Source organism: Phodopus roborovskii, unplaced genomic scaffold, assembly GCF_943737965.1.
Source record: "Phodopus roborovskii unplaced genomic scaffold, PHOROB, whole genome shotgun sequence".
Classification (NCBI taxonomy): domain Eukaryota; kingdom Metazoa; phylum Chordata; class Mammalia; order Rodentia; family Cricetidae; genus Phodopus; species Phodopus roborovskii.
In genome coordinates, this window is record NW_026125397.1 from 25,157,686 (window position 1) to 25,183,468 (window position 25,783).

Below are 25,783 nucleotides of genomic sequence, written 5' to 3' on the forward strand. Positions count from 1 at the left end.
AGCTTTTCTTAACTTAATTATGGCATCCACCTTTTGCCTGTGGGCTTTTATCTTTCTGTACCCTGTATACCTTTCTTTACCTTTTACTCTGTGGCTTGCTGTGTAGCTGTGGGACTGGCGCCTGGAGCCCTTTTCTGTCTCTCCTCCTAGATCTGCTCTTCCCAGATTTCTCCTATTTATTTCCTCTGCCTCCCAGCCCTTCCCATACTTGATCCTGCCCTGCTGTTGGCCGTTCAGCTCTTTATTAGACCATCAGGTGCTTTAGACAGGCAGAGTAACACAGCTTCACAGAGTTAAACAAATGCAAGGTAGAAGAATGCAGCACATCTTCGCATCACTAAACAAATGTTCCATGGCACAAACAGCTATAACACATCTTAAAATAATATTCTACAACACAGTCATCGTGGACCACTGTGTCTGCTTTTAAAAACACTTTAGTAACGTCATTTGTAGTTAGACTTTGCAGAGCTGTAGTTCTCTGGTTAAAACCCTGCTTTTATGTTTGTTACAGTTGTGCTAAGTACAAGGTTGTGTATCAGTCGTCTATAATTGGAAATTAGTTCTCAGTGAGGATATGAAAGATTTAACCTTAGTTGAATTCTTCACACATGGATCTGGGCAGGCAGTCATGCTCAGAGTGCAGACTGCACCCTCTCCCTATGGTTCTTGCTTTATTGTTCATGTCATGGGCTGCCACTCTTGTCTTGAACCCTGGCTATGCTATGTGGTCTTTTCTTAAATTGACGTATTGAAAATACTAGTTGTACCCTCTGTGCCTCTGGACCCGTCGGCAGCTCTCACTGGACCATCATGGGCTCTTCCTCCTTCAGGGCTTTTCCGTGGAGTCCTAGTATGATGACAGATTTCAAATATATTGTTAAATAGTTATTTAGTGCTGAAATCGACATTTATCTATAGTAAGCTTAGAAAATTAACAACAACAATTTAATAAAATAAAATAAAAAAAAAAAAAAAAAAAAAAAAAAAAAGGAAAAAAGCCAGGTGATGGAGCACACCTTTATTCCCAGCACTCGGGAGGCAGAAGCAGGTGAATCTCTGTGAGTTCAAAGCCAGCCTGTTCTACACTGTAAGGTCCAGGGCAACTGAGGCTGTCACACAGAGAAACCCTGTCACCAGGGAAACAGTTCAGGAAGAAAGAAAACAGAATTACCGTGTGGGTGTGTGTTTTATATCTCTGTCTTTGTATCTGTTTCAGTGAAAACACTTTCTACCTACATAATTGCCCTGTCACCATTTTAGTAGCTGAGTAGTACTTTGAACACAGAATTACAGATTATTGGTTTATTCTGTCTGTGGTATAGTTCTGAGTTGTAACACTCACCAGTTCACTGTTGAGAGAACACTCTAGGTATACCTAAAGAATGCAGGAAAATGTTAGGAATAGTTCTGTCTTTAAGGAGTTCATGGTCTAGTTGAGATTAGGATTAAAAACAACATAATGGATGCTGTTATGTGATGACAGACATTTTGCCTTATAATCTTTTAAAAAACCATTGAGTGCTGTGTGCTTTTACCGGTATCTGGAGATCTATGCTTAAGGCACTTTGCCTTACTGAATTTGTATTCTGATATAAATGAGAAGTAAATGATTTCCTAAAATTGGGACGCTAGGGACAGGGAACCAAACAGTGTCATTTGGTTTCAGCTTGTCTAGCCTATAGGACATTTGCAAAGTATTTACACATAGACAACTTTTTCTGGGATTTGGGATTCCTTTTAGATTGGTGAGTTTTTAGACTTTAAGATCCCTGTCTAAGTGCTGCATTTAGAGGCTGGAGTTTCCTTTTAGATTGGTGAGTTTTTAGACTTTAAGATCCCTGTCTAAGTGCTGCATTTAGAGGCTGGAGAGGCCTCGGAGGTTAAGAGCACTTGCTATGCCAGGTGGTGGTGCACACCTTTAACACCAGCACTTTGGAGATGAAGGCAGGCAGATATCTCTGAGTTTGAGGCCAGCCTGGTCTGCAGAGCAAGTTCCAGGACAGCCAGGACTGCACAGAGAAACCGTCTCAAAACACCAATAACAAAACAAAAAAACAAAACAAAACAGAAACCCAAAAACCACTCACTGCTTTTGCAGAGGACCCAGGTTCAATTCACACTCCCACCTGGTAGCTCTTGTCCACCTATAACTCCTTGGACACTAGCCTCACATGGTGTGCACATGCATGCCTGCAGTGATTCACACATATGTGTACACATGCATGCCTGCAGTGATTCACACATATGTGTAAAATAAACATGAGTCTTTAAAAACTGCATTTAGGGATTTAGTGTTTTAATCGAATCAGATTTGGGATTTATAATTATATTATAATCAGTTGTTGTAAAACATACATGCTTAGAAAAATAATCTTTGAAGAGGTTTGTTTTCAAGAAAATTAAGTGTAGTTGGCTTTTTGTTTGTTTGTTTTTGTTTTACTCTTTGATCTTTGGGGGCCCACCGCCCACTCAGCTCCCAAGTAAATACATGGAGTCTTAATTCTTATTTATAAATGCCCAGCCATAGCTTGGCTTGTTTTTAGTCAGCTTTGCTTTTGCCTCTGGGATTTTACTTTTCTTTATTCTATATCTCCTTATTACTCTGTAGCTGGCTGGGCAGCTGGCCACTGGTATCCTCTCCTCCTCCTTTTCCACATTCCTTTTCTCTTTCTTCTTCCCTATTTATTTTATTTGCCTGGCAGCCCTGTCCATCTCTCTTCTGCCCATCTTCTGGCTATTCTGCTCTTTATTAGGCTAATCAGGTGTTTTAAACAGGCACAGTAACACAGCTTTACAGAATAAAAGAATGCAACACATCTTTGCATCACTAAACACATATTCCACAAGATAAAAGAATGTAATACATCTTAAGCTAATATTTTACAAGTAAGAGTTCATTTTACTGTGTTATTTGTATGTATCATAGGATTCACATAGTTTGAAGAAAGAGTAGAGATTAGAAGACCAGTGCTTAACATGGTGGTGGAGATGATTGCTTTCCCTTTATCACTAGAGGCCATGTAGCACCCCCTTAAAACACTAAACATGTGTACACATTGATGCAGTAGATGTCACAGGTACTGCAGAATGAGAAATGTGCTCATGTGTCCCAGGCTTGAGTTGTAATAACAGGAGCTTCTCAGGTGGAGAAAGGGTAGCGTTCCCTTTCTTGATCCACACGTGGTACCTCATAACTAGTAGTGGCGTTAGCAGTTATAGGTGTTAGAGACCATAAGTTGGTGTATAATAAAGCTGATCACAGTACACTAAACTAAATCTGTAAGCTAAACAAAGTTAGAAAATAGTAAAAACAAAAATTCTCATTGAAGACATTTCTTACAGATCAAATCTGTAGGAAAATGAGCTGATATCAATGGAGTAGAAGTTATGAGTAGTAAATGGTCTTTCTCATTGCTCTGACAAAATTACCTTGCAAGCACTTTAAGGCTTTGAGAGTACAGCCCATGGTGCTGAAGTCTTGGCAGCAGGGGCAGGAGGCAGCAGGACACGTCCTATCTGCAGTCAGGAAGCTGCTGCCCAGCTGCCTTCGCCTTAGTCAGTGCAGGCCATTACCCTGGCCCAGAGGAGTGAGCTGCCCACCTCAGTTAACTCCCCTGCCTAGGTACCACTACAGCATTCTCGAGAAGTTTATTTTTATTTATTATATTGTAGTGTATGGAGCTCTATGGCAAAATTAAACGATTGCACATGCTACTCTGTTTAGTAATATCTATTACAAAAGAAATACTCTTTTCTGTTCTTATTTTTTTATTTGGTGGCTGGTTTCATTTTCATTAGTTCATGGTAGCCCTAAACCCTCAGCAATCTATCTGCCTTATTCTCTTGTATGATGGGTTTACAGGACTGATAACCATACTTGGCCTACCAAAGAAAATTCTCCCCAACTTTCTGTTTTGAAATCATTTCAAATTTAGAGGTACATTACAAAAATAAATGTTTCCATTGCCCCCTTTCCATAATAGTCTTGCTGCATACTATATATTTGGTACATAATAAATTATATATAGCTATGGACAATTGGCATTTATTAATTTAATAACACCTATTATAAAGTTGCATGTTATTGGCAGCAGTATTTTTGTGTGTAGAGGAGGTGTGTGTGTGTGTGTGTGTGTTGCATGCACATATGTGGATGTGTAAGCATGCCGAGACTACAGCGGGATGTTCAGTGGTTTTCTCTATTGCTCTTTTCCCTGTTGCATTGAAGTAGGTTCTCTCACTGAACCAGAAACTAGCCTTTTTGGCTAGGCTGGACAGCCAGCTAGCTCTCCTGTTCCACTGGTCTCCACTCTGCAATGCTGGTATTACATGTACTTTACATGCCTGGCTTTTCATGTGGGTGTGGACAGTTCACACTGTGGACGTAATGCTTGCAGAGCAAGCACTTTACCATCTTTTGTGCTCTTTTAGTTACTTTTTTATTGCTGTGACGATACCATGACCAAGGCAACATAGAAAAGAAAGCATTTAATTGGGACTTAACTTAGTTACACAGGATGAGTCCATGACTATCACGTCACGGAGCCTGACAGCAGGCAGGCAGGAGGGTGGGCAGGCGGGCGGGCAGGAGGGCAGGCGGGCACTGGAGCAGTAGCTGAAAGCTTTCGTCCTGACCTGTGAGTTGGAGGCACAGAGAGATAATGCAGGACTCAAAGCCCACTGCCAGTGACACATCTCCTCCAATGAGGCCACGCCTCCTAATCCTTCTTAAAACAGTTCTACCAACTGGGCACCAACATTCAAATAAGAGCCTGTGGGGACCATCCTCTTTCAAACCACAGCACATGCTGGGCAGTATACGCTTAAAAATATGGAACTCTACACGAGTTTGCATGGCATTCTTGCACACAGGCAACACTAAACTTCTGTCTGTTGTTCCAGTTTTAATATGTCTGTACAAAGCTAACACTTAAAAAAGCTTTTTAGTGCAAAGGAAAATTTGAAGTTACTGCTTTAATTATTGTCTCCTTTAAATGTTTAAGGTCATTTGGAATGTTTTCATTATTTTAGTCTCACAGACAGACATTGGTTGGAGAAGTAAAATGAGAGAGTATCTGCAGAGTTGGTTTTGAAATTTGTCAGTACCAGTGCAGCTGTGAACCTTGGTTTCTTAAAGTGGGAAATACATCATAAAAGTCTTTCAAGGGTTAAATAAAGCAGTTGTTGAACATACCTGGAGGGTTTCACAGGATAGTTAATAAGTTATTTTTAATAAGCTTAAAACATAATACTTCAAAATACTAAAGTACCAGGTTGTTTTGGGCAAGTCAGATGTTGCTGCTTGCATTGACTTGGACTTGTTTTCTCTATTTTGCTTGATCCCTCGTGTCTTACAGTGTTGGATGACGAGGACAGCAACAACATCACAGTAGGGTCCCTCGTTACAGTCTTGGTTAAATTGACGAGGCAGACGATGGCCGTAAGTAGTTTATTATTTATTCACACATATTTATTATTTTGAAGGCTTGTTTGTATATTTGTTGGTTTTGTGTACATGCACATGTGTTTGCACATGGGTGCATGTATATGTGTGTAGACTACAGGTCAAAATCTGATGGTGCAGTGGTGTTTGCCAGTCTAGTGAGGCTTCCTGGCCAGCCAGTTCCAGAAACCCACTTGTCTATCTCCCTACTACTGGAATTATAAGCACGTGCTGTCCATTGTGCCTGGCTTCATTTTTAAATTTTTTTTAAATTCAGTCATTTTGCATATACAAATGTTTTGCCTGTGTGTATACATGTCCACCCTGTGAGTGCCTGGTGCCTTCACAGATGGGAAGAGGGCATTGGCTGCCCTGGGTCTGTACTTGTGGATGGCTGCTAGCGATAACATGGGTGCTTGTATTGAACCCAGGTCCTTGCAAGAGCAACAAGTATTCTAAACTACTAAGATGCCTTTTTAGGCCCCCACCCTACCTTTTACACGTGGGTCAGTTCCTCATGCTTGTGTGGCTAGCACTTCGCCTGGCTTGAATATTGTTTTATGTTTGAGACAGGGTCTTACTATGTAGTCTACACTGCCCTGTTACGTTTGGCTCAGCTTCCTGGGGGCTGTGACTACAGACATGCACATCCCACTTAATGTGTAGTTGTGTTTTCATGCCTCATGAGTTAAGATTTTTGTGCTTATTTTTCTCAGTTTAAGTGTGTTTTTAAAACTTGTAACAAGACCTAAATGGAAAAAGTTCTGTAGATGCTTTATAATTTATGATAGTTTTCATGGGTACTAAAAACTAGAAATAGGTTCATTCTTCGTGTTTATGATTGTAAGTATAGTTTTTATACTGATATGTGATGGTTATGGAAATTGTTAATTTCAGTACCTTCATTTTAGTAAATTCTTTAAGAGTTTTAGTTTTCTTCAAAATATTTAAAATTTACACTGGAAATAACTTTCAGATAATGTGAAAAAGATATAATGCTTAGAAAGAAATTTAAACATGATGGTTACTCTGAAATCGATGTGTGCTGTACAGCTTAATGTTTTGGGTTTTTGCTTGTTTTGTTCTGTTTATGAAAACCCACTTTTTCACGCCTGTCCATGCTCGTGTCAGCCTCAGATGGCTGCTCATTGTCCTTCCATATTAATTCCGAATCTCTGCAGTGGGTTTGTATATACACATAACCACGTACATTGCTTTACTCCTTTAAAATACACTTGCGTGTGTGCCTTCCACTTTTTCTCTCCATTTCTGTTACGTGTTTATGCTACTTTTCAAGTCCATTAGTAAAGTTATCACTCATGTATTTGTAGCTGGACTTATCAAATACAATGTTTAATTTATGGTATTAAGTGGTAAGGAAGTATTTGGGTAAATTTTGACTCAAGATTAAAAAACAAAAAAGGTGCCTCTTAGGAACTCTAGACCAGTGCCACAATTGGTTTAAGACGTTGAACTACAAAATATGCTTTTTCAATTGTTTTAGACGCAGTATTTAAATACAGCAGACATTTAAATAAATGGTGTCAACTTGGGCTCAGGAGGCTGAGGCAGGGGGATTATGAATTCTGGCCAGTTGGGTTACATGATGAGACCCTGTCAAAACCACAAAAACAAAGTGGTGACACCAGTTTATCGTCCTCTTAGGCTAGCCTGTCCCTTGTAGAGCTTGTTTGTTTTCATTTATTGGCTGCATAATTCTAAGACATTTCTTTCTCTTTCTGTTTTTGTTTTGTTTTGTTTTGGGACAGGGTTTCTTTGTGGCTTTGGAGGATGTCCTGGAACTAGCTCTGTAGACCAGGCTGGCCTCAAACTCATTGAGATCTGCCTGCCTCTGCCTCCCGAGTGCTGGGATCAAAGGTGTGCGCCACCACTGCCCGGCTCTAAGACATTTCTTAAGCACAACCTATACCACTTGTCAATTTCCAGTATGCATCTTACTAAGTTCTAATTGAACTTTAAATTGTAAATTGATAGTTCTAGTGTTGATTCTGATTAAATTATGTGATTACTAGATATGTTTTAAAGATATACGTATGGATTTTCTTGGTAATCTATTAATAATAATGAACAAACTTATAGTGGTTCCTTAAAGGTGAAAACTAGAATAATATGATATACTCAAATTCTCATTAAAATATTCTTGCTTAATTCCTAATAGAATAAAATGAACTTTTAAATTGGAATATTTTTGACTTTATAATGAATTTGCCTATATTAAGTCACTGAATTTGTTAACTTAGGAGGCTGTACTTTTCAGAGTCTATTTTTAACAGCTATAAGGTACTTCAGACAGTTGCTCTCTGCGTATGTACAGATTTAGGACTGCCAAGCTTACTCACCCTCTCAATTGCAACTAATTGACAAAACCTTTATAGATAGACATTTTTAAAATATTTTGTGTTTTATGTGAAAGACAAACGTGGGCTTATAGATGTCGTTGTTCTTGTTGCCTCTAGGAAGTATTTGAAAAGGAGCAGTCCATCTGTGCTGCTGAGGAACAGCCTGCGGAAGACGGGGTAACACTTGCGTTTTCTTACTTCTTAATGAAGAGATGTTCTGTGTGCTGCTTTGGTTGGCTTGTATCACTGTGGGGTGTAGTATAGTTTGTGAAAACACACATTTTTATCAGTTCCTTCTAAAAGTGACTGTTAAGCCTTAGTAGCCGCATGTGGTTTGCAGCAGAGCGATGCCAGCAAGATCAAGGCAAGAGGAGGGTGGCAACAGAAGAGCAAAGGACCCAAGAAAATGCCCAAGTCCAAAAAAAAGAAGCCTTTAAAAAAGAAGCCCCCCGCGGTGCCCGTGCCTCAGGCGAAGCAGCAGAAGCAGAAGCAGGCCAATGGAGTTGTCGGGAGTGTAAGTCTGCTGCCCTTGTCTCTGTGATTGATCTGTAGATAGCAGACGGCTCAAATACGCACACAGCTTCTCAAGTTCACATGTGAATCTGCACATTAAACCCGAGTCGAGATTCGCCTCCCTCCCTTACTCCTCCCTTCCTAATGCTGGAAACTGAACCAGTGTCTCATGCACACTAGGAAAGTGCTCTACCCCGAGCTATGCCCAGCTCAAAGATTTAAAGCCCTGGGCTTGAGAGGTGGCGCAGCAGTTACGAGTGTCTACTGTTCGTACATCGAACCTGAATTCCATTCCTAGCACCGCACCTGTGTTGGCGGCTCACAACTCCCTATTCCTCCATTTCCAGGGGATCAGTTATCATTCATACTCAAGGTGCACATACCACACATAGATACAGGCACATACATGCACTTATGAACAAAAACAAATATTATAAACCTTATTAGCATTCAGAAGAGCTCCTGTATGTCCTTTCATAGTCAGCGATTCTTCCATCGAGTGCTTCATCTCTCTACCCACTCCTGTGACTGTAGTCACTGTAATTTTACTTATTAGTAAATTTCACATAAATGACATAATTCTCTAGGATTTATTTTATGTGCATGAGTGCCTGTATACATGTCTTTGCATCACGTATGTGCAGTACCCTGGAGAGCCAGATACAGCCAGAAGAAGGTGGGTTCTCTGGACCTGGAATTGCAGAGGTTGTTAGCCGCAGCATGGCTTCTTTAGAAAAGTCGGTTCTCCTAACCACCGTGCCTTCTCTCTAACCCTGACATTCTTTTCTCCAACTCGCCCCCCCTTGCCCACTCCCTCCCTCCTTATCTAGACCAGAATGGCTTCACATGTACGGACATACCCATGCCTGTGCTGCTTGGGTGCTTGGATTAAAGATGTGTGCTATAATGCTGACTCTTCCTTCCTTCCTTCCTTCCTTCCTTCCTTCCTTCCTTCCTTCCTTCCTTCCTTCCTTCCTTCCTTTCATGACAGGCATAGTGAGGTAGGGGTAGATGGATGAGTCTCTGAGTTGGAGACTACCCTGTTCTACAGAGCAAGTTCTATGACAGCCAGGGCTACACAGAGAAAAACCTTCTTAAAAAACAAACAAATAAAAAAGAATTATCCATGAGTCTATGTGAACGTATGCCATTTGTGTGTATGTTTGCATATTTGTGCCGAGTGCCTGGACTCTAAAGAAGGGGTCATCTCTCCTAGAGCTGCAGTTAACAGGTTGTCATGAGCCTCCTGGTACAGAACTGAACTCACGTCCTCAAGATCAGTGCTTGCTCTTAACCCTTACACCATCTCTCCAGTCCCTAGTTTTTATATTATGTGTATGGATCTTTTGTCTTTGTGTATGTATGTGCAGTACATGTGTGCCTGGTGCTTGTGAAACCAGAAGAAGGCGTTGGATTCCCTGGAACTGGAGTTACAGGTATTTGTGAGTCACTTTGTGGGTGTTGGGACTCAAACTCAAGTCCTCTGCAAGAGCAGCCAGTACTCTTCACTGCTGAGTCATCTCTCCAGCCCCTCAGTCTTCCTTTAAACATTTAAAAACCATTGATTGATTGATTGATTGATTGTGTCTGCATGTTTGTGACATGTATGGAGATCAGAGGACAGCTTGTTCTTTCTGTCATGTGGGTCCCAGGGATTGAACTCAGGTCATTAGGCTTGGTGGCAAACACCTTTACCCACTGAACAGTCTTCCTGATCCTGGCTCAAGGTTTCTTACTTTTGTATTAGTTGTAGGGATAGTCGAGATGGAAAGAAACTGCGCATGTGTGTATTCCAGTGCTATTTTATTACATAAACACAGTCTCTCTGTTTGGGTTTGCCATTTTAATCTAACCTAGCTAAAGGTGCTTTTGTAATATACTCTCTGTGCATGGTTATTATGGTCATTTTCTACACAGAAGTGGGGCTGAGTCATAAGGAGTTGTGTTTAACTCATCAGTAGAACCATTTTCCGAATCCTGCCATTTTAAACCACCCCAGCTAAGGCTGGGAGTCCAGTGCCTGTGCTCTAGCCTCTACTTGGTTTCCCTTCTTTTGGTTTAACCATTTGGGTGGTCTGTGGTGATGTTATGTTGGTTTTCATTTATATTGACCTAATGATTTGAGTGGGTTTTTTTTTTTTTTTTAAATGTACTTAGTGGCCGTTCTGTTAGTCTTGCTCATGGATTGTTTGTCTTAAGGATTTGATGGAACCCTTTATGTATTCTGGGTATGAGTAGCTTTTTGATTACTTTAGTTAAATCTATTTTAGTTTTAATTTTTTTAATGCCTTTTACAGCTGGGTGTGGTGATACACACCTTTATGTATTTAATCCCACAGCACTTGACGGCAGAGGCAGGTGTCTCAGTCTGGTTGGCTGCATACAGAGATCTAGGCCAGCCACAGCCACATACCCATACTTTATCCCAAATTTATTTTCTACTCTTTGAGAATTTTACACATACATACAGTGTATTTTGATCATAATTGTCCAATAACTCCTCCCAGATCTACTCCACATTCCTGTCTCCTTTAAAAAAACATAGTCCAGTAGTCCAGTTTGTGCTATGTGTATACTCATGAGTGTGGGACCGTACACAGAATATGGTGAACCTGCCAGGGGCCACACCCTTAACTGACTTTTCTTGCCCTCAAACCATCATTAATCAATAGTTTCTATGCTGTGGATTGGGGCTTCATTCTGGAATGTTAACTAGTTTGATCTTGTACAAGCAACCACAGCTGCTGTGAATTTATTTTAATATTACCTTCAGCTATGTGATCTATTTTGAATGAATTTCATTGATAATGTAAATTATGGAATATTTCAGTATTTATTGAAGATACAGTTCTTTTCTCTTGAATTGCAGTGCTGTTTTGTGTAGAACAGGTGGCCATATTACTTGTAATGTGTCACTGCAGATGCTGTAGTCATTGCATCTGCTTATTCTTTGCCAGTCATACTAGCTTAATTGTAGATTAAACTCTAAATTCCCCAGCTTGCAATTTTACTTATTTTCTTAACTATTTTTCATCCAGGTAAACATTTAGAGTGAGTGATAATTTTCACTAAAAAGTCATTCTGGATTTAGATTAGCATTAATTGAATCTATGGTCTGATAGGGGGAATGAATATAGCATTTTTGCTTGGTCTTTGTTCACTCACATTTATTGCCTGTCTTTATAAATTTAGATCTTCTTTAACTTTCTCCAGCAGTGAAGGACAGGTGTGGCACAACTGTACTGCTTATGCACTGGGTAACTTTGGTGTAATTTTAAATGACATTTAGTTTCATTTTCAGTAGCTATTACTGCTTTGTAGGAATATAGCAGCTATATCTTAAAGAATTAAAGAAGTCTTAGTGACTTGCCTTGGTTTCAACATTTGTAGGTGTTTTAATAAACTCCCACATAAGCAGTTGTATCCTTTGTGAGTAAAGACAGTTTTACTCACAAGTTTTGTTTTTTTCCTCTTAATATTTTTTCTGTCTTTGCCTTTCTTTGCTGGTGAGAACTTTGGTTGTGAATAGTGAAATTCTGATATTGAGCCAGCTCAGTTGTGTTGACATTAAATTAGCTTCAGAGACTCAGAACAATGTATGCTGACTTCCAGAACTTTCGTTTTTGCTCTTGTCTTATAGGAAGCTTCAATAAAGGAGGAAGAAGATGACATTTCCGACAAAGGCAGTGATTCTGAAGAGGAAGAAACCAATAGAGATTCCCAGAGTGAAAAAGATGATGGTAGTGACAGAGAGTCTGATAGAGAGCAAGATGAAAAGCAAAACAAAGACGATGAAGCAGTAAGCCCTGTGTGATGGCCCCTGTCTCCCCTACCCGTGTTGTGTGAGGATAGATCGAGCTCAGGCTTGCTAGTTTGAATCACCGGGGTCAGGCTTCTGGTGATCCCTGGAGCTGCCTGTTGAGTCCTTTGCTTGTTTACTTGCCTTAAAAACTCATCCATTTTAGATTTGTATTACTTGAAGGTTTCACTTGTTTTGAGGAATTCCTGTCAGTGATTATAAAGGAAAATCATTTCAAACAAGGATTGGAAATCCTAGTTTTCTCAGATTTGTTGAAATTACGAAATGGAGCCGATTCTGTTCAGTGGTGGAAGATGTCTGTGTAATTAGGAGTAAGGGAAGGTGGGAAGGAGACAGGGGCAGCCCGTGAAGGTCCCCTCCACGGGTTCCAGATCCTGCTGAGAAGAAACATCACTGCAGACCTGATGGTGGAGAGTCAGTTGAAAGGGAAGCTTTTAGAATGTCACCTTGTTTTTGTAAGGTGATTAAAGAGTTTATTAAGACGGTGAGGTACATTGTATGTGCATCAAACCTCACTTGATTTTTGGAAATGATGCAGAAGAGAATACGCAGGAGAGTCATTGCAAATGAAGTGTATACTGAGCTCTGTTCACTTGCTCTTTTAACAGGGTTATAAATCCAAAAGTAACCTCATGGTTTGTGATAGAAAAAGCGATCCCCTGAGATAGAGTAGTCTCTGAGGCGGTAGGGAGTCTTGGAATAGGTGGGGAGTGGATTGCAGAGGAACAGGGAGCTCATGGACCTACCTATCGTTGGGAACAGAGAAAGCAAGTAAAGACGAGTCTGCTAGTTCCTCTGCCATGGTGCTGAAATTAAAGGCATTCACCACTCTGTCCAGCTACAGATGAGTTTCTTTAGAAGACCAGGCATAAGCAATTAACCAACAGAGTCATAGTCTATTTCATCCTAAGCATGATTTAGTCTATAGGGTCCAAGACAAATACAAAATAGCTTTTGCCTTAGAACATCCTGGCTGTCAGGACCAACAGACTTAAAATAAATGTTATGTTGTTTACAGGAATTAATACATGTTATGCAAACTGTAGTAATGGCACAGTAGTGTGATGGTTAAGTTCTAAGACAGAGGAACATTCTTGGGAGGATTTTCTTGGGAGTTGATATAGTAGGATTTCACTGTACTGAATTAGGAGTAGGAGTTTACAAGACTGACGGTGTGACCAGAAACCCCCAGGGTTTAGGGCAAGTGCACTGGGTTAGTAAGTTCAGAGAAGTGTAGATAGTTCTGATGATAAGAACAAAATGGACAAGGAAGGGAGCAATGGTATAGGCTCAGGGCCAGATCTGGAACAGGAGTGTCAGTGTGCTGTGGGACTTAGAGGCATAGTTACGGTTGTGCCAGACAATGATAAGATTTGTGGAAATGAACTTATAATCCTCAATAGCTGGTTGGCATCGTCAAAAGAAAAAGCTAGAAACTCTCCATTAAATAGTCTCTACAAGATACCAGATTTTAAGTATTCTTTTTTTTTTTTTTTTTCCTTTTTTCTCCTAGGAGTGGCAAGAGTTACAACAAAGCATACAGAGAAAAGAGAGAGCTCTTCTGGAAACCAAGTCAAAGATAACGCACCCTGTGTACAGTCTTTACTTTCCCGAGGTGAGTTGTACCCAGCCTAGTGTTTCATTATTCTATTTCTTCTTTCCTCATACTTCCCATTCTATTTGGACTGCTTTGTGGCATGTTTGTTACTCCAAAGTGTAATAACTGGTGTATTTTTGTTTGGTCACTCTCTTAGTTACCATTTTATTGCTATGAAGAGACAACATGATCATGGCAACGCTTATAAAGGAAAGCATTTAATTGGGGCTCATTACAGTTTGGAGCTTTAATCCATGGCAGCATACAGACAGACAAGGTGCTAGAGAAGGATCTCAGAGTTCAACATCTGGACCAGCGGAAGTAAATAGGCTTGAGCTCCTGAGACTTTTAACGTCTGCCCTCACAGTGACACACTTCCTCCAACAAGGCCACACCTATCCCAACAAGGCTATAATACCTCCTAATAGTGGCACTCCTTATAGGCCAAATATCCCGACACATGAGTCTATAGGGATCCTATGTGTTCAAAGCACCACAGTCTTCCTCCTAATAAAGGGTAGGGTACACTATAATATGAATAACTTTCCGTGATTATGTTGTTTACAGGGGTATTAACTTTCTAAGTTTGTATGATTTTCTGTGCCTCTGTATCTCTGCTCCTATTACCTAGTGTTGTGCTCAATGGCTATTTGCATTTAGTAGTGAGAGGAGGCTTTATGAGATGAATGCAGTGTTTTGACTTTGGTTCACCTGCATCTGCCTCCCTAGAGCTGAGATTGAAGACGTGTGCCACCATGCCTGCGTCTGCCTGCTTTTGCATGTGATAATGTATTGTGAACAAAGTTTATTTGAGCACAACTTTCTTTTTTCATTCTTTTCTCACTGCAACAGCAGACCTGACATCCATAAAAGTCTCCATTAATACTGCATGTTGAGATTGTTAGGTTTGTATAAACTGTGTGCATGAATGAAACACACACACACACACACACACACACACACACACACACACACACACACCCCAGAAATCATCCCACGGCCTCGGCAATCCTCAGGTTAAATGGAAATGAATTTGTTATTAGGAGCTGTTCTCAGCATTACACGTTTGTGATTACTTGCTAGCCTTAATCATGCTGAGTGGTTTGTGGCCTATGGAACTCAACAGAAGAACTTTTGGTTGCATTTAAAGTAGCATTGTTTAAAAAAAATATAAAAGTAATAATGGAAAGACAGAAGGGCCAGTGAGATGGACCAGCAGGTACATGTCCCTCTTTAGCCCCTCGACCTGGGTCCCAGCCCTGGTACCCACATGGAACTGACAGGGAGGACCGATTCCACTGGTTGTCCTCTGACCGCCACACATGCATCACGGCATGCATACACCAACATACATACAAACATTAAAAAAATGTCAGTAAGTCACCTTAAAGGGTAAAATAAATGGAAAAGATTGGGATTTATAAATAGAAATATTTCTCAGAGAAATTTACTATTTCAATAATTTTTTATTTTATTTTTTTTAAACAGGGTATCTTTGCTCTTATCTATAGATTTTTTTTTTTAAGTGTTAGAAAATTGAGAGTTTAGGATATGATAGTGCTATTTTGGCTAAATGTATATTTAGCACATCCTAGAGTTTATTTTTAGTGTCCAACAGTTTTCTTTAAAACAGGTATCTTTCCCACTCAGTCCTTAAAACAAGAGATGTTGAGCAAATGTCTAGCAGTGTTCACTAATGGGAGGCGTAGCACAGTGATGGTGATTGGCACACCAAAGCGAGGCATGGTGCATGCTGACTGCTTGGCTTTGGGTTCATTAATAAAATCACTTTTTGCCTTTGTTGTATCATTTCTAATTCCTAGCTCTCGTTGTGCATTCTAGTGGTGGTTTCCTAATGAGCTTTTTGTATTCCGATCTTTCAGAAATTCAGCCAGAAATGCTGAGCTTATTAAATTAGTAGTGTGCAATGAAAGATAAATGTACTTAAAATCTGAGGTGTTCTCTTATAAGTGTAAAGCGTTTACTGCATTGGTATTTTTATTGGGCTGCCCAAGTCTGTTCCACTCATACATTGGTTTTTGCTTATCACTAGGTAGAATAACTGATTTTTTTTTGTATGATATAATAATTGTTTTCCTTTTTAGAATATCTTTTAACATCTTAAAGTAAATCATAGATTTTTAATGTTGAGATCCATTAATGGAGCTGTTGAGACTCCAAGAGCTACACAGGGGATTATTTGGGGAGCCGTGCGAATGTCCTGCAGTGGTTTTGTACCGTTGGCGCATGTGCTGGGCGCTGTGCCGTGCTGAGGATGCAGCACTGAGCAGGACAAGGACAGCGCGCCCTTAAAGTAAGACAGTTTGCTGCTTCTCCAGTCCTCCCTGACGGCTCGCGCCCTCTCTTTTTCTTTTTCCCTTGCAGGAAAAGCAAGAGTGGTGGTGGCTCTATATTGCAGACAGGAAAGAACAGACACTAATATCCATGCCGTATCATGTGTGTACACTGAAGGACACAGAAGAGGTGATGAGCCGACGATATTTCTGCTTTAATGTCTTACACTTCATGATGCTTTATTAAAACTTTTATTGTCTATGTTTTTTGAGACAGGGTTTCTCTGTATAACAGTCCTGGCTGTCCTGGAACTCTTTATAGATCAAGCTGGCCTCGAACTCACAGAGATCCATTTGCCTCTGCCTCCCTAGTGCTGAGATCAAAGGTGTGTGCCACCACCACCCAACTACTTTAAGTTTTTATTAATTCTATTTATTGTAATTTGCTCATTGCATGTGTGTGTTTGTTTTTGTTGGGGTTAGCTTCAGGATCTCTATGTAGCTGACACTGGCTTCGAACTCCTGATCCTTCTGCCTCTGTTTCCCAGGTTTTGGGATTACAGACTTACATTACCATACCAGGCAACTTACTGTAGGCAGAAGTTTCTGTCCCGGCCACCAATTCCCAAATAACTGACATGGAGATTCAATATTAATTATAAATGCTCGGTCAATAACTCAGGCCTGTTACTATCTAGCTCTTACAACTTAAATTAACCCATTTCTATTAATGTATGTATTGCCATATGGCTCAGGGCTTCCCCTGTCCTCCAGCGTGTCTTGCTCCCTCTGTGTGTCCTGGTGGGTCTACTAATCCTCCTTTGTTTTCTTACAGCATAGATTCTCAGTTAGCTGTCCCACGCATACTTCCTGCCTGGCTACCAGCCAGTTAGTTCTTTATTAACCAATGAGAGTAATATATGCTCAGAGTATGCAGGAGGATTATTCTACAGTAACTTACATGTTTTGAGGCAGTTTTCCCATTCACTGTCTACAGACATAAACCTTTGTGTCTACTCTTTAGACTCTAATGATATTTTACGTAAAAAGTTAAAATTTGGGGGCTGAAGTGATGGCTCAGTAGTTGAGAGCATTGACTACTCTTCCAGAGGACCCAGGTTCAATTCCCAGCACCCCTGTGACAGCTCACAACTGTCTGTAACTCCCGTTTCAGTGAACCTGACACCCTCACACAGATACACATGCAGGCAAAACACCAATGCACATGAAATAAAGTAAATTATTTTTTTTAAAGCTAAAATTTTTGTTCTTTTGGATTACTGCTAAGTAGACTATACTTTGCCTTGAAAAATCAAAGAACAGGTAATTTACTGTTTCAGTTTGGAATTCATTATTTTATTATGTGCCATTAATTCTGCCCCCACTCCCCTTTATTCTATTTGTCTGTCTCTGTGACCAGTACCTGAGAGAAGGAATTAAAGAAGGGAGATAGAGAAGATGGTTCAGTGGTTAAGAGTAAATACTGATCTCAGAGGATCCTGGTTTAATGCCCAGCGCTTACCTGAGGTGGCTCGTGCTAGCCTGTGACTTTAGTTCCAGGGTATATGGTGGCCTCTCCAGGTATCTGGGTATTTTAAAAGGAGGGAGGATTAATTTCAGAGGGTACACCCATGTTTGGCAAATAGTCAGTTAATTTTAGTTGCACGACAGGTACAGGCATGGAAGTAAACTTGTTCATCTAAGGACAGCCAGGAAGTAGGAGGATAGGGAAGGGCCAAGGACAAGATGAGGTCTTCATAGGCACACGCTTCCTACGACCTACTTCCTCTAGCCAAGGCCCACCTTCCAATAATTGCATCATAGCATAGGTCTTCAGTTCAAGACACACCCAGATATGTGTTTTACTAGTCTGGGTGTTTCTAACTCAGTCAATCAGGATTGACTGCCTTAATGACATTGTAATTTTACTCTCGGGAGCTGTACTCTATTGTACTGTATCTTGGAGAGTGTGTGTGTGTGTGTTCCTTTTTAAGGAAGAAAACTCTGTCAGCTTGGACTTTGACAAATTTCAGGATTGTTGTAGACACTGACTGTATTATTAGTCAGGGTTCTCTAGAGGTCTAGAGGAAAGAACTGATAGAGTGAATGGGGGAGGCGTACAGGCCGTGGTTCATCTAGTCCAGCAATGGGCATGTAACCTCAGAGAAAATCCAAGAATTGTTCAGTCTGAGATGATCTTCAGTATATGTTGGAATCCCAAAGAAATAGGCTCTAATGCCAGGGAAGGAATTCCTCAGCAACAAAATATATGAACTTGCCAATGAGAATGAGGACAAGCAGATAAAAAGCAAAAGAAGCTGCCTTCCATGTCCTTTATGTAGGCTACCGCCAGAAGGTGTGGTCCAGATTTAAAGTGAGTGAAACCATGGCCATAGAAAAGCATGTAATTGGGTTATGGTTTCAGAGGTTAGTACATTATCTAGTGGCAGCACCATGATGCTGGGGCGGTACCAACATCCTGATCTGTGGGCCCAGGAGACAGAGCCTGGGCCACACACCTTCCCAACAAGCCCACACCTCCCGATCCTTCTCAACATATTGCCATTCCCTGGTGCCTAAGCATTCAAATAAATACGTGAGTCTATGGAGGCTATTGATCAAACCACCACACTTAAACACCCCCCCTTGCAGTTATATCACGACGCAAAAATTCATTCAGTACAACTTCAAAAATGCCTGTAATTTGTCACAGCCTCAGCATTGTTTAAAAGTCTCCTTAACTGCAAAATCAAAACAAAAAGTAAATCACATACTTCCAACATACTGTGGCACAGAATGTACATCGCTATTTCAAAAGAAAGGAACAGGAACATAGTGAAGATACATTGGACCACAGCAAGACAAGAAACAAGAGGGACAAACTCTAAATTGTACATCTCCATGTGTATGTGAAATGCTCTTCAATTTTCCACCTCTCTGCAGCCCTCCTTGGCCGTGTCCTGCTTGGCTTGTCCTCTGCCGTAGACAGTTCATATTACCAGTTTTGTGTTTTGGTTTGTTGAAACTGGGTTTCTCCGTATCACCCTGGCTGTCTTGGAACTTGCTCTGTATGTAGATCAGGCTGGCCTTGAATTCGCAGAGATCCGTCGTCTGCCTCTGCCTCCTGAGCACTGGGATAAAAGGCGTGCGCCACCACCACTCAGCAGCCCGTTTTAAATGTATTTTCTTCATGGCATTTCAGGTAAATCAGGTTATTCTCCCTCCCCAGATTTTACAGAAAAATATAATTGAGTGGAAATATGTAATTTTTTAAAAATGTTTTTATATTTTGAGTTTTCATGTATGCATATAATCAGTTTTAGTTGTTTTTATCTCTGCATTGTCCCCTTTGATTCTTTCCCTTGTCTTCAGAAACCGTGTGTGTGCGTGCGCGCGTGCGCGCGCACGCGTGTCTGTGTGTCTGTGTGTCTGTGTGTGAGAGTGTGTGCCTGTGCGTGTGTGCGCGCGAGTGTGCGTGCATGTCTGTGAGTGTGTATGTGTGCATGCGTGTGTGAGCGTGCGTGCTTGTGTGTGTGTGTGTGTGCGCCCACCAAATTTAATTAGCATGCTGAGCATGGGTGGGAGGCTGTTTACTAGAGTATAGGCAACTTTAACCATGGGAAAAAATGACACCCTTGTCCTCCAGCAAATATTAACTGCCAACAGCCCCTCGGGTTGTGGGGCCTTGTTCTCAGGGCCTCTGTCGTTATTTTTGCAGCATACCTGACTCTTGTATTCCTTCTGCCCCTTCTTCTCAGAGCCTTTTTGATTTTAAAGGCATAGAATTTGGTTATTTCAACAGGCCTTATTGAATTGTATACATAGAAACGAACCCCAATAGTTCTGATTAACATGGTTTCCTTTTTGTTTGGTGCTTATAATACAGTAGAGCTCACTCATGTTTGTTATTAGGAGAGTTTCTGTAAGTCACCTGAGGTACTACGAGGCTCCTAAGTACTCTAAGGAAGTTTAAAGACATTCTATTGCTTCTTTTACATAATACAGACTTTTAAGCATTGATTTTTATCTTCTTAGGTAGAACTGAAGTTTCCTGCACCAGGCAAGCCTGGAAATTATCAGTATACAGTGTTCTTGAGATCAGATTCCTACATGGGTTTGGATCAGATTAAGCCACTGAAGGTAAGAATAGTGATGTAAAACAAATGACCAGAGTTCCCGAAGTCTGGTAACCCTTGAGCAAATGTCTGAGGAAGGTATGGGAAGCAGTACCAGTTTGGGCATATAGAATAATGGGAGAAAAAAGCAGTCATCTCATGCTTTTTTAGTAATAGTTCATTTTAAACTGTGAGTTGCTTTAGTGGTTGTTTTAATGTGCTTACAATATTATAATATGTGGCACATTTCAGGGCTTTACCAAGTGTGCTCTGTTCTCTTTAAAAGGCCTGGAGAGGGTGGGAAATAGGACTCAGGTTTCTCCACAGGCCTTACTGGTGTGTTTATTGATTTCTGAAATGAAGGGTTTTTTTTTTTTTTTTGTTTTGTTTTGTTTTTTAATCATCTTAGAGCATAAACTTTATGTAAGGCTTGAAGCACTCTTTCTTTCCCTTGAGCTTTTCATACAAGGCATTCTTTTATATGAGTGAGACTGAGCAAAATCATGTTCCATTGTTAGAATACAGGAGCTGCCTCAGCCATGGAATGTCACTCCCAGCTAAGCTTTGGAAAGCATGCTTGCATTTTTCTTCCTCAGCCAAAGACTTCTAATAAGATACCACTCAGTGTTGTTGCACAGGAAGGAGGACTGTTAGTACTTTGTCATAGAAGTACATTCTTAACTGGTTCGACTTCTACAGGGTCAAAATACCAAGTTATATTAGAAATTCATCTCCATTTCTGTGTAAGTGGGTTTGGTATTTTCATTTGTAGAATGGAGTATTTTTGTGATTTGCCAGGTATTTCTTCCATTATTCCTTTTCAAATTTCTGATGTACATTTAATTCCACCGTGTAGTTGGAAGTCCATGAGGCCAAGCCTGTGCCAGAGAACCACCCACAGTGGGACGCAGCAATAGAAGGCGATGAAGACCAGGAAGACAGTGAGGGATTTGAAGATAGCTTTGAGGAAGAAGAGGAGGAAGAGGAAGGTGATGACTAGCCAGTGTATGTGTGGACCACAGCGTTTGCACACATCTGCAAACATCTGCTGCTTTGTAAATCATAATAAAACACAAGCAGTTGAGAACTGACGTGGAGGGAAGTGTTGGCGTCGTTACTAGAAATGGATACATAAAGTAGGCAGTTGCTGGTATTTAAAGCCTTTCAGGTATGGGGTGGTGCGCTTATATCATCTGCAAACGATAATAAATCCTTTGTTGTTACAACTGTCCAGAAGTGTGGGCTGTGCATTACCTGACCAATTTACGGTCTCAGTCAGAGTCAAGGTACATGAAAAATCAACCTTTGCTCAGCTTTAGTTTTAGTAAACATTAAAAATACGATGATAAACATCACAGATCTGTTTTAAGTAACATCTGCTCAATTTTTATCTGTTAATAAGCTCTGTTGTTCTTTTATCAATATTTCACAAATGGTAAAATTGTAACAGTTCCATACATGAGTTCAAACCTTCACTTTCATCTGTCTTAGCCATCTTTCTCACGCATTCCACACAACACAGAGGGCTACGTTTTGGAATTTTCCGTTCTTAATTGCCCAGAGTTAGCAGACATTATTACCAAAATGGCTTTTGGAGGCTTACGGCCTCTTAGAGCCTCTGTTGGGGTCTCAGCACCAGATCTCGTTCTGATAAGCTCAGGGCCGAAGTGATTGTGGGACCACACATTCTCTGATGCCTGGGTCATGTCATTCAGTCTCTTGAAAAGGGTCACAGTAGAAGCTGGACAACATTCTTAGCTTTTAATCTACCTGACTATCAGAAGCCTTCTAAAGAAAATAATACAGCATACAAAGGAGGCATTTTTGTATTCATTTTGGACTCCTGTTAATAAAATAGAAGTTTGATTCATTTTATGTTTGTAATTGTGTTTGTCTTTTTACTCCTAGAGAAAGGGCATAAATAGGGTAATCCTTTAATTTTCCACTAACATTTTAATGTTGTACCTCACGGTGGAAGTGAGTGCTATCTCTGTGTACTCTTGAACTACCCAGGAGGAAGAGCTATTTTCTCTCATTGAGTACCACCTAAAGGGCAGTGCTCAACATAGAGTAAATGTGTGTGTGGTGGGTCACTGAGGTAAGAGGAATATTTTTATTACTAGATTCGGAGGACACACACGTCTACAATACTATAGGACTGATTGCAATAATCCTATCAAACTCTCCATAGGCCAAAGTACTGTTGCAATAGTAACTTACAACCTTGTTTATTTAAAAGGTTGCTACTCTTCATGCAGAATTATCACTGGTATTTTGTTACTACAGTAGTTGGAAATAAAATTTGAAGATTACCAAACATATGAATTTTTTTGTTGTTGTTTTAAATTTAAGATGTAACACTTAATAGCTGAAGTTTTATTAGACCCTTGCTCGTTGACTGAATGAGACCCTCCCTTCCTCTGCTACTGAGGGTCTGAGTCATTTGTTTCGTTTATTTGTAAGTGTGTGGGTTTGCCTTTCAAATCAGATCTTCCTGGGAAGCTCCAGTGTTGGTTGTAGCTGCTAGACGTGTAAGTGTGAGGGGAGTGAGCCAGCTTGTGTCAGGTGAAGGAGAGAGGCCAGAGAGGCTGGAGAAACAGAATTGTAGTATTTGCACTTCCTAGCTTTTCTGAAGTAGATGGCTCAGGAAAAGTCTCCTCTCGTGGTTGTTTTCCCTGTAGAAGGGTATACAGAGCTCCTCTCTGGTGAGGGTTTTACAGTCCGGTAACAGCACCATGCTTACAAAAACAGCACGTCTTCCATGGTTAGAAATCCGGGACCGCAGGTGAACACCCTCAGTTAGGGTTTCACCTCTACTCAGTCACCAGACTCCACTCCCCCTTTCCTCTGCAGCAGAGGGAATGGCTTGTCCTGGTTTGCATTTAGGTGAAAGTTTTGAGTGTTGCTTCGTCTTTACTCCTATTCAGAACACTGACACTCTGTCAATAGGATGAATGAATACATATGTGCAAACACAGTCTGTACGTACAGAGTGAAATTGATTATAAATGTAATGAAGTGTCGATCAGAGTACAGCCTTCCCCAGGGAGACTTCACTCCCAGCTGAAAAGGGTAGCAGGTGCAAACCTTAGCATTGCTAAGACCCGACTGAGGCTTCAGACTCAAAACCAGTCAGGTGTTTACCTCATCCAAAAGTTAGTAATGTTTGAAAAGAAGCCAACACATTGAATGAGGTTCTGCACGTGGAGCGATCCCCTGTTCTCTGCTCTGCCTTTCCCAGCATGCACCGAAGGGTGGAGAAGGACGGGCTGTTGAGTAGTGCCGCTCTACTGTTTGCTGGGAATCTCGGGCTCTATAGGAGGTGTAGGAGTAGAATGCCAACCCCCCCCCCCATGTGGAACGAGGGAGTTGCATGTCATGAATGTATTGAGACTTTCTTAGCATGTTCTGGTTTTGTTTCTGTGTTTTTGAGACAGAGCCTCACTATATATATATAGCCTAGGCTGGCCTTGAACTCACAGTGCAGCCCAGGTCGTGGACCTTGTGATCCTGCAGCCTCAGCCTCTTGAGTAAGTGGTAGGATCACAGGCAAGAGCCACCACACCTGGTGTTGAACACATTTACTACATTTATTCAGGTATCTTCTCCAGTTAGCTCCTGCCATACCCTGGAGTGTTGCTCAGTAATAATCTGCATTTCAAATGCACTTTGGTACCCTACATATTGTTGAGGGGCTGTTTATCATGTGTTTACTGCGTTTCCATGTCCAGGCTCTGTGACTTAGGCACTGTAGCTGTGTGGACCCTCTTCATGTTACTAACTTACACTTGGCTTGGGTCAGCACACCGGTGGCCATTCATTTTCATGGTTTTCCTTTGGCGTGGTGCCTAATATTTGAATGCCCCCCTCCCCCGCCTTTTCACCAGGCAGAGGGATTGTTGTTATTATTTTAGGAACTAGCTATTGAGTTAGTTGGCCTCTGTCCACCCCCCCTCCCCCTTATCCTCTTTGGATAAAGCAAGACTGGTCCTTTGTTTTTAAATGCTTCTTTTTTGAAGCATTTTCTCAACTCTATGAATCCCCTATGTAGTCTGCCTTAAAGTGGAACAGCTATCGGTGGACTGGAGCATGACGTTTTTATCAGCTGTACAGTGATTAGTTCAAATGTGTCCCAAGAAGTTAGCATCATCATACTCTTAAACCTGACACTAGGGCTATTTACAGACCTTCAGAAACAGAACAGACATGATCTTGTACATTTTCCTGAAACTGAGCTAAAAATCCAAATGTCAATCATGGGCGCTTTAGGACTGGTTTCAGGCAGGTGTGTACATCCCAGGGGTATGCAGATAGTAAGTCTATTGAGAAAATGTTAAAATAATGATTCTTTGTATTTAATCTCATCTTTTAAATTTCTATTTTTGTGTGTTTTATAATGTACATAATATACAGTTGTACACTTATATAATTTATAAATAAATAATACATTTATTGGTGCATTATATATCTTTTTCTGATTTGGGTGCATGATGAAAACATCTGGAAACCACTCTCCTGTGATATAGATAGGGTGACATTTCAGCTAACTGAAGGTTGGGGCTTTTGCCACTCTGCCATTTGACACGACAGTGACGTGCCCTGACACCAGGAGGCAAGGTTACATTTGCTGTGTCCAGCTGGTGGGTGTTTCCTGCAGGGAGCCATGAGACATGGCGGGGGTGGGGGGGCGCTGTCGCTGCTACGAGCTGGGCAGTCAGTAGCTGCTACAAATGAGCAGAGCCCAAACCATGCACAGTGCTAACTAGCCATCCCTTCCATGTCTGCAGATTGTAAAGGGCACAGCTTCCTGGTATTTTCCAGCCTGGTCCCAGTAGAGGGCGACGTTTGGTGGGACTTAACCAAAACCTCAAAAGGGAAAAGGATTTTTTATTTGAGATGGGCTGTTACACGTTCTCAACCATGTCTCAAATTCCTGGACTCACAAATCTCCTTATGACTATAGCCGGTATCACTGTGCCCAGCTAAGAAATGTTTTTGTTTTTGTTTTTTTAATTATCTGCACCACCTAGAATCACCTCCTTCCCCTTTGAACTCTGTACCCTCTCCCACCAACCCTTATCTCCTTACCTGTGCACCTTACATTAATTGTGCAGGGTGAGACAGTCTGCTGTGAGTCCATTGTGCTAGAACTACGGTACACTTCTTGAGAGAAGAGGCAGTGTGGTAAGGTGACGTTCTTTATTGTATAAAGTTTAGTTTTTTGTGTGGTTTAGCTATGCAGTTTTTCTGTTTGTACAAGCTAGTCTGGCACATCTGGGGTGCTAGCTGCGACTCCCCGGCCATGCACAGCCTGAGCTTTGTGTCCTCCAGATTTCACACGGGCAATGCCAGGTGGCTCGGGTAGATGTGCATGTCACCAGAGGAACTTTGAGCTTGGGAATCTAGCCCTTTAAAAGGATGTGTGACAAATCTGTTCACTCTTTACTGTTGTGACAGCCAACATGCCCGCTGCATGAGGGAAATGATGCCTGTCTTCCATGGCTATTGTCTGGGCACACATCTGTGAGAAGGCATTAGGGAACCAAGGCCTGTGTGTGTGTGTGCACACACTCACAGGTGTGTGGAAAGGTAAGGAACAAATGGGCAGTGGCTTTCCAGCACATGGGATTTTGCATGC

General features: G+C 41.1%; 1 protein-coding gene and 1 non-coding gene across 3 annotated transcripts in view; one reads left to right on the top strand and one right to left on the bottom strand.

The window, feature by feature from the left end:
* Sec63 (SEC63 homolog, protein translocation regulator) overlaps nucleotides 1–24,608 on the top strand; it is a 58,430-nt gene extending 33,822 nt beyond the window's left edge. The window contains exons 14-21 of one of the 2 annotated variants that reach the window (XM_051175580.1): nucleotides 5,361–5,443; nucleotides 7,924–7,983; nucleotides 8,147–8,320; nucleotides 11,960–12,118; nucleotides 13,653–13,754; nucleotides 16,122–16,220; nucleotides 20,066–20,170; nucleotides 21,002–24,608. In XM_051175580.1, the coding sequence (XP_051031537.1) occupies nucleotides 5,361–5,443; nucleotides 7,924–7,983; nucleotides 8,147–8,320; nucleotides 11,960–12,118; nucleotides 13,653–13,754; nucleotides 16,122–16,220; nucleotides 20,066–20,170; nucleotides 21,002–21,145 (926 nt within the window). In that variant the 3' untranslated portion in view covers nucleotides 21,146–24,608. The remainder of the gene's footprint in view (nucleotides 1–5,360; nucleotides 5,444–7,923; nucleotides 7,984–8,146; nucleotides 8,321–11,959; nucleotides 12,119–13,652; nucleotides 13,755–16,121; nucleotides 16,221–20,065; nucleotides 20,171–21,001) is intronic. The other variant, XM_051175581.1, reaches the window with a different exon arrangement.
* On the bottom strand, nucleotides 4,829–4,933 carry LOC127215243 (U6 spliceosomal RNA). The gene has a single exon (XR_007833929.1). It is a non-coding gene; the product is annotated as a U6 spliceosomal RNA (small nuclear RNA).
* Nucleotides 24,609–25,783: the final 1,175 nt, after the last annotated feature.